The sequence below is a fragment of the Arachis hypogaea genome, chromosome 14, assembly GCF_003086295.3.
Source record: "Arachis hypogaea cultivar Tifrunner chromosome 14, arahy.Tifrunner.gnm2.J5K5, whole genome shotgun sequence".
Classification (NCBI taxonomy): domain Eukaryota; kingdom Viridiplantae; phylum Streptophyta; class Magnoliopsida; order Fabales; family Fabaceae; genus Arachis; species Arachis hypogaea.
This window is the reverse complement of record NC_092049.1, coordinates 841626-850783: the sequence shown is the minus strand read 5'-3', so window position 1 is coordinate 850783 and position 9158 is coordinate 841626. Positions and strand designations below refer to the sequence as shown.

Here is a 9158-nt window from a genome sequence, read left to right as displayed (position 1 = left end):
CCCCTCTTCATCGGCGATACCAACTACGTCATCGCCGACTTCAACCACACTGTCACCATCTTCTGTCGCTGAAGTCTAAACTTTTAGTCGTTCTTGTGTGTCACTGTCGCTGGAGGTCTCCTGTCGCGGAAGGTCTCCCGTTACCGTCGTTAAACCTCTCCTGTGGCAGTCATCGAATCTCTCCTGTCTCCCTCACGTTGCTAAACATGTTATCTCCGGCAAACACTTCCAAGTTCATCTTTTTCTTCTCCTGAAACTATTACTGTACATTGTGTTGTTATTATGTTGCTATTAATGTGAAACTGTTAGTTTCTGAATGTTGTTGGTAGTTATTTTTTTTATCCTATGTTAATAAATTTTATAATTTTATTTTCTAAGTGTACCGAAACTAGAAATGGCAAACATCAATTGAAGCTTATCATATACTATATTCATTATTAAAGTCATCATCCTCAACTTTTAATTATAGTTGAAAAACCGAACCAATTTAGACAATTGGACCGAAAAATTGACGACCCAGTATCTAACCGGTCTAGGTAGTGCATTGGACCAAACAAAAATAAAACTAGTAAAAATCGATTTGACTCGGATGAATTTTGCGAAAACCAGTGAATCGACTCAAAAACCCGGACCAATTTAGATTTTCTTTTTAAAAGAATCCTGCCCTAAATCACGTCGTTTGACATTTTTAATCAAAAAAAGAATAAAATATTATTTGTACTCATGAAAGCTCTAAACGCTCGTGTACCCATGAAATAAGAAAATTAAGGGTATATAGTTTTATAAAATATATAAACCCTAAAAAATTACCTAAAACCTCCAAATTACCTCTCTCTCTCTCTCTCTCTCTCTCTCTCTCTCTCTCTCTCTCTCTCTCTCTCTCTCTCTCTCTCACAAAGACCAATCTATTATCGCTAGATCAACCCTTATCGCAACCAACTCCAATTCACTTTTGCGGCGTCTAACAAAAGATGAAGGAACCCATCTGGACATCGTAATAGGAGAGAGAGGAGTCGAACCACCTCGGGTGGGACGCGACTACAGTGAAGTATTGAACCCACCTTGGCGCCACACGAAGGCAATGAGGAATCGAATCCACCTTGACTCTGAAATTATTGGTAAAGCTTTTTCTTTTTTTGAAATTGTTTCGGTTGCGGTGGATTTGGGATTTTATTTTTTCTTTCATGTGCTATGATTGAAGAATAGAAAAAGAAGATGAGTTGGCAGAGGGTGTTAAAGTCTGTGCAGACACTTGCTGGTGATGGTAGAATTGTGCATCTGTAGTTGAATATGAAGAGGGAGAAGGGATTAATAATAGTGGAAAGATAGAATTGTAGAACTGAAAAAGTGGTGGTGATAACGACATCGCAATTAATGTTAAAGTGAGTGGTTAAGATTATGAGAAGCTATGGTATGGGTGGTTAAAATTGACAACAACAATAAAAATGGTAGTTATTAAAAAAAAAGGGACAATAGATTAATAGATTGATGTTAAAGAATAATTTAAAATTTTTAAATAAATTTTTAGGATTTAAATAATTTTATCGTATGATGTTAGTCTTTTATGGGTACAACTTCAATTTTATTATTTCATAGTTATTGTTACGTGGATAATCTGAAATTGGTGGATTGGGCTCAAATGGAAGGCCCAAACGTTCGAGGAGGATGGTCTCCGACTCGCATTGCGTCCGAGAGCCGCCGTCCGAGTTGTATATGTTTGAGAGAATGTGGGTGGTACTTGCAAAGACACTCCAATGTCTAAGTCAGCAAGAGTTTAAGCAGATTTAGAGAATCTTGAAACTTCTGTTTACCTGTGTGTGTATCAGTGTATTTACAGGGGATGATCCTATAACAACTGTTGGTATAGTTCTACTTCTAAAGGTGGATAACCGTCTCCTTATCTTAGAGTTGTTGATATCTCTTCTAAAAGTGGATGAGAGATTTTAGAGAATAGTTACTTATTTGAATCTACTAGCTCATGTTAAATCTGACCTATTTGAAGAGGTCGAACAAGTGATAAAGACCAAACCTTTGATTTGAGCCTTTTCACATAGTTAGACTGACCATAGCTTTCGGACAGGATATGAACAGTTATATTGTCGACGTTTAAAATTTTCTTCATAGATTGTACAAATAATAGTTTATTGTTGAAAAAAACAGAAAAGAAAAGAAAAACCCTGGTTCTGAAGTTACCTACCCTCACCCCCACTCTAATTCTCTCTCACTCTCACAAGCGGCACACCACCCTAGCTCTGAAGCTACCCACCCCAGCCCCATCTCTCTCTCTCTCTCTCTCTCTCTCTCAGTTCACCGTCACCACCGCACGCTCGCCGCCGGATGCTCGCGTCTCGCCGCGCCTCCCTCCGTCAGTGAGTGCTCGAGCTGTGCGTGTTTGTTGCTGCTCGTCGTCCGTGGTTGTTGCTGCCTGCACTGCAGCGCCCGTGGTTGTCTCTGCTCGATTCTGCCTCTCAGTCTCACTGGAGTCTCGTCTCAGTCACATTGCTGGCATCTCGTCGTTCGTCTGCCGCGTCGCCGGCGTCTCAACGTCTCGCGGCCTTCCCTGGGCTCCTCTTCGCCGGCGGCAGAAGCAACTCGTGGGGTTGTCGCTTGCTTCGTCACCTTCCTTGGGGTCGTCGTTGCTCGTCGTCTTCTGTTTTCGGATTCTCGCCGTCGCTGAGTCGCCGTGGACAGTGGAACGTTGGTGAGTCCCTGCATCATCGCTTACCCTGTTCTCTCTTTTCCAGATTTCCCCGTCTCCTGTATTTTTCCATGTCGCTGAATTGCTAATCAATTAATTTGCCTTGTTGCTGATCTAAATGTTGCTGTAAATCGTGACTGAACTAGGATTTGTTGAATTTGTTGCTGAAAGAGCTAATATTTTGTTGTTGATGAAAATCATCAGGGTTGAATTTGTTGCTGACTTTCCCAAATAATCACTTAGCCAATTTTTTTTGGCTGTAAATCATCTTTGGAGTTAAATTTTTTGTTGTTGAAAATTATCAATGAGCTGAATTTGTTGCCGTAAGAATAGATTTGATTCTTACATAGGCAGTATTGATTTGGTATAATTAGTTGAATTTAGTTTTTGAGTTTGTTAATCATTATTTTATTGATTTATATTTCTGTGTTGTTTTTTCCTCAGAATTTTTATACTTGATTGTTATTAATGTGTTTGTGAAGACATGCTTTTGAATTTTTAATTTTAAGCTTCTTTTTTTTTTTTGTAATTTTATATTTATATTTAGTTGTGACTGGGTCAACCAGTTCAACTAATAATTCACTGGTTGACCCAGTTGTGTGATTGGGTCGATTCCCAATTCGGTTTTGATAACTATGCTTTTAATTATTGATGATGATTGAGGTTGCTAATCCCATCAACAACCATGCATATATAAGGTCATTTTCCGAAGCAGGCAGCACTTTTTACCTGAATGTGTTGCTTGATATTTAAGAGTTTAGGTGATTAGGTGAAATGTAAAATGAACGAAAGGGATCCACATGCTGTTTTTAGTTTATGCATGTAAGAATGAGGGTAAAGTTGGTCTGAATGATTGAATTAGGAGTGAGTGCCCTGTTTTGTAGTTTATTTATTCTTTGTGCCCTGTATGAGTGAGCATGGGATATGGAATTCGCCCATTTTAAACCAAGCTATGATCGTTGACCAAGATTTGTTATGTTGTTTTGTTGGAAACTTTTCTTTTTCGTTTTATTTTAATTTGTATGTTAGAGATTTAATGTCTATGTTATTATGTTGAATGTTGTTTTGCCACCAATATGTTTCACTGTTTAACTGCTTGTGGCTTGAAGTTTGAACATGACTATGTGTTTTGTTAGAGCAGTTCCAACTCCACAATACTGTCACACGGTTCTTCTTCTCCAACTGTGGCCGCAAAAGCCTTCGTGTTAAAATCTCCGTTCTCAGCAACCACTTCTACAACATACATGCTCTCACTTATACGCTTCAACTTCACAACTCTGTCGATAAACCCTTGTGCCCGCATGGTTGGAGAGTTCTTCTATCGTTTCCCCTGATTCTACTCCGATACCTCGATGTGAACCCTTCAAGGTTCGTTCGAATTCATATCTCCATTAGTCTGTGCTTGTTATTATTTTATTTTCTTGTACCGGGCTGTTCTGTATTTCCTTGGTGGTGAGAGTTGGGTTCTGATGGGTGTATGTTGATGTCGTTAACATGTTTAAATGGATGTATTTTTCTCCGAAGCAAACTGCACCCCGGACAGCGATGTTTATCGAGGTTGTATAATTCTGCATCCGGGTCATTGATGTTGGAAGACCAAGTGTTTGATGAAAGTCCAAAATTTGAGCCCAATGCTGTGGTGGATTTTGGGGTAACCCGGTCAGTTCCCCGTGTTCCCACAACAGGGAGCGAATTGTTTCCTTTAGTGGGTAAGGTGTTTAAGTCCTTGAATTTTAGGGTTGCTAGGGAAAAAAGGTTTGGGAGTTGGGTTGAGAGCCATGGGTTTTCTCATTCAATCAACTGTTTTAGGATTATCATTCACATATTTGCTCTGGCGGGGATGCGTTTGGAGGTGTTTACTTTGCTTAGGGATATTGTTGAGTTCTGCAATGAGTCTGAGTACGACGCATTTGAATTGTTTTCGGCTTTGCTAGATTCACCCCACCATTTGGAAAGATCAGCTATCGTGTTTGATGTGCTCATGAAAGTATTTGCATCAAATTCTATGCTTGAAAATGCTTTCAATGTGTTTGTGAATGCTAAGCATGTTGGGCTTGAAAGTGATATAATGTCTTGCAATTTCTTGCTGAAATGCTTGGTTGAAGAAAATAGAGTGGATTTTGTGAGGCCATTTTTTGAAGAATTGAAAGACTCTGGTCCATCACCAAATATCTACACCTATACAATTATGATGAACTTTTATTGTAGAGGTGGTCCTGGATGGGATGTAAATATTAGACGGGCTACCGAGATTTTAGGAAAAATATATAGTAGTGGGCAAAGGCCAACTGTTGTGACATATAGATCTTATATTCATGGACTTTGTAAAGTTGGTTCTCTTGATGTTGCGTTCAAGTTAATTTGCAATTTGTCGTATAGAAACAAGCCTCTCAATAGCCATTGTTTTAATGCTATAATTCGCGGTTTCTGTATAAGAGGTGCAGTTCAGAAAGCTTTTGAGGTTCTAGAAAAAATGAAGATCTCTGGAGTAGTGCCTGATGCTTATAGCTACAGCATTTTAATTGATGCACTCTGCAAGGAAGGCGATGTAGAGAAAAGTCTCGTCTTGATGGAGGAAATGGAACGCTACCAAATAAAACCATCTGTTGTTATCTACACTTCCCTTATTCATGGTCTTTGCAAGCGTGGGCTGATGGAATGTGCAATAGATGTTTTCAATGGAATTGGTGCTTCTGGTTGTGAATATGATCAAACTGTGTATGAAACTTTAATAGATGGATTTTGTATGGATGGTGATAAGAATTCAGCCACCAAGCTTTTGCAGGAGATGATTATAAATAATTTGGTTCATACTACTTTTGGTTTCCGCTTTCTAATTAGAGGATTCTACAAACTGGGACACTATGATAAGGCATTTGAAGTTTTTAATATCATGCTTCGAGATGGTATCTCGCCAGATACCATCGCTTGCAATTATGTTCTTAATGGATATTGTAGGGATGGACGCTTGGAAGAAGCATTAAAACTGTTGGAGGAATTATCAGATCATGGTGTTACCCTGAACTCACATTCATATAATGCAATAATGTACAGGCTTTGCAAAGAAAGTTATCCAGAAAGGGCATTGGAGCTCTTGCCAAGAATGCTCAAGAGGAATACAGTTCCCGGAGTTGTTAATTATAGTACCCTTATATCAGGCTTTTTCAAACAGTTGAATTTTAGAAAGTCTGTGATGTTATTCACAAGAATGGTAAAGGTAGGGATCGCTTTCAACAACATCACATACACGATTCTTATTAACATATTTTGCCGTAGTGGTAAAATGCATGAAGCTTATGCCATTTTTAATGAAATGAAAAAAATAGGTTTGTGTCTGGATGTGATTACATATACATCTTTAATAGCTGGCTTTTCTGACGCTGGAGAACTGAAAAAGGCCTGGGCAATATTTGAGGAAATGTCGAGGGAGGGCTGTTGGCCAAATGTAATTACATATACTTGTTTGATTGATGGATGTTGCAAGTCAAACCGAATAGATTTGGCCTCCTGGCTGTTTGATAAAATGAACAAAGATGCAGTTAAACCCGATGTTGTAACTTATACTGTGCTGATTGCTTGGTATCGTATGCATGGATTGACAGATCAGGCACATAACCTATATCGCGAAATGATGACAAAGGGTATTTTTCCGGATGATAAATTCATCAGGATCTGTCGATTTGATCTGAATACTGGCACAACACATGAAAGTTAGGAGGCTGTACAAAGATTTCTATGATATCCAGCCGGTATGTGTTTTGACATAATTTTACTTGTAGTTGACATCCCGAATATTAATGCCAGTTTAATAAACTTGCCTGCTAACTGCTATTTGGTGTAACCCATTTAAAATAGTACAATGATAATTACGTCTGTGTTTCCCATTAGCTGTATCACTCTTCTAGATCCATTTTATTTTGTGGTTATTTATCATTATTTTACTGATACATCTAATTGCCCCACTTGCTAACAAATGTAATATGTATTCTTTGACTAACATTTCAACTACCATCTGAGATTCATTTTGGTACAGAAGAAATATTTTGCAAGAATGAAATATCACATATCTAACTACAGCATTTGATTCTTGTTTGTGCATGACATACATAAGCCATTGGCCAACTTACTAGCTTTTGCATTTGCACAATAGCACTTTAACTGATGGATTACCAAATTTGTTGACCTTTTCTCATTCTAACTGGGCCAAATCTATATCATTGGGTTTAAATAGTCTCTGATTCCTGGTCAATATGCAATGTTGAGATATATAATTATAGTTACAGAAATAACAGTAATATGGTACTGAAGCAATAATAAAACTATTATTGATTCATTTAATTATAATTTCATCATTATCATCCTTGATAGCTATTTGTGTTGCAGACTAAGAAGGCTGAATGTCTAGTGTCCAGTGCCGTGATCCAAGGTAGACATGTGGCCGTTCAAGAGAATCACATTTCACAAGTCAAATGGGATCTCATTGGCATTGCTGTAATATTTTTGCCGAAAAACAAAATGATGTGGATTTTTTATGTACTTTATTTTATTTACTTCATTTGAGTCTTATTGTGATGTAGCAAATATTACATTTATGATAGGTCAGGAGGATGAATTCACTTGAGGAAAAGGCTATACCTGTCACGCAAATGCAGCTGAATGGAAGTTGTAATCACACCAAAGATGGGGGTAGTTTTCTGTTCATATTCATAAATAAGATTGCTAACACACTTGACATGTAAAATAGGTTGTTAAGAGGCATAATAAGCAGGATGAATATTAGTCAAAGTCAAGGAGGTGCATAATTATTCAATTAGCATTTGTTTTGAGGTACTGAGACAGAGACTGAAAGACTGAGATTCAGTATCGTGTTTGTTAGTTCAGAGACTGGTATTAAAATTTCTGTCTCTGTCTCTAAAATTTCAGTATTTCAGTACCTCCAAAAAGTAGGGACACATGGGACTGAAATTTTTAAAGATGGATACTGAAACTTTAATAACATTTTATACCTAAAATACTTTCATTTCAATTAATTAATTCCAATTTTACCCTTTGTGCAAATTAAATTAGAGTTTCATTCTTGTTTCAATTCCTGTCTCCCATTTTGCACAAAATAGAATATTGAGATTTATTTTAATCCCTGTCTCTTAGTCTCTGTCTCTCCGTCTCAGTCTTTCCGTCTCTGTCTCTCCACCAAACACTACCTTACGGATGTTCAAAAAAAATTTAAAAAGAATAAGTAAGTAAATAAGGGCAAGCATGAAATGAGTACCATGCATCTGTGTTGTGTTTTAGTCTTTTGTTAAGTTCTTCCTCTTGTACTTTCGTGGATGGGCTAGCCCGCTTGTTTTCTATTTTTCTTTCGATTATGTTGTGTACTTATTATGAAGCAACATTTAACAGGAAAAGACATAGCCGAAGGTTTGATCATCTAAGGACAAGGCAAGATGGTCAAATCAGAGAAGCAAGCAGAATGGTGCTATCAAGTGGACTCATTGGATATGGAGAAACTTGGATAAGCCTCACAATGGGGTTTTAGTTTTGACATAACCATAGCAGATCTCAGAACTCTTATCAAAAGTGGGGAATGATCACAGGTGCTTTTTGCTGTTAGCAGAGAAGGCCCAAATTGTAACTGTAGCATGGTAACCGTTATTAGGTCAGCATCTACCATCACAGCTTCCCTCAGAGGATGGCTAAAAAAAAATATTCTTTACAAAAATATTATTTATACATTAAAAATTAGTTATTATATATTTATGTATAAATATATGTATTATTTAATTAACTTTTAATAAATATTTTGTATTTCAATATATATTTTATTATTTGAGTAATTGAATTAATAATTGATTATTTTTACTTTTTACACACAGCAGAGTTGTATTTATGAGTGGCAAATAATGTGCATTTGATTCAACTTTTTTAGCAATATTTGCATAGTCATTTAGAAAGTATGCCAAAAGAAAAAAAATTTGATCTCTAGACTTGTTTATATATATATTTTTTAAGATTTTCAATCATTCACTAGAAATAAAATGAAAAAAATTGATATAAAATGATCAAAATTTAAGGATGAAAATATTTAATTTGTGTGTATATTTTCCATTTGTTTTTCAAATGAATACTATCTTTTTGGAGTATTTTTTTATACACTTTTTATATTTTATTTTTTTATTTAAATCTATTGGATGCATTTTTTTTAAAATTTATCCCAAAAAAAAAAAGTAATAAGGACTTTTTTTTTTCTCTCTCCCGTGAGGAGCTACAAAATAAAGATTGTGAATTTGATTCCATTTTTTTGTTTGGAAATCTCCAAGTATCATGGATATGATGATTTTCTTGTTTGGAAATTTCCTATTTCTATTTAGTTAAATAATAAATAATGGATTGTTTCCGAACCAAATATGCTTCTACATTATTTCAATAAAAGGTAACAAAGTCGGCTTAAGAATCAAATACC

At 36.4% G+C, this 9158-nt stretch overlaps 1 protein-coding gene across 6 annotated transcripts; it reads left to right on the top strand.

Annotated features, from left to right (window-relative positions):
* The first annotated feature begins 2127 nt into the window (after positions 1–2127).
* On the top strand, positions 2128–8541 carry LOC112740820 (uncharacterized). 6 transcript variants are annotated; one of them, XM_072215370.1, is made up of 6 exons: positions 2128–2701; positions 3840–5915; positions 6025–6447; positions 7082–7189; positions 7302–7384; positions 8099–8541. In XM_072215370.1, exons 2-3 carry the CDS (start codon positions 4176–4178, stop codon positions 6040–6042), a joined length of 1758 nt encoding a protein of 585 aa, XP_072071471.1. In that variant the 5' UTR covers positions 2128–2701; positions 3840–4175; the 3' UTR covers positions 6043–6447; positions 7082–7189; positions 7302–7384; positions 8099–8541. The 6 variants fall into 6 exon arrangements, with proteins under 6 accessions (XP_072071471.1, XP_072071470.1, XP_072071469.1 ...); XM_072215369.1 differs by having other exon boundaries at positions 3840–6447; positions 7082–7124; XM_072215368.1 differs by having other exon boundaries at positions 3840–6447; positions 7082–7124; positions 7297–7384.
* The last annotated feature ends 617 nt before the right edge of the window (positions 8542–9158 follow it).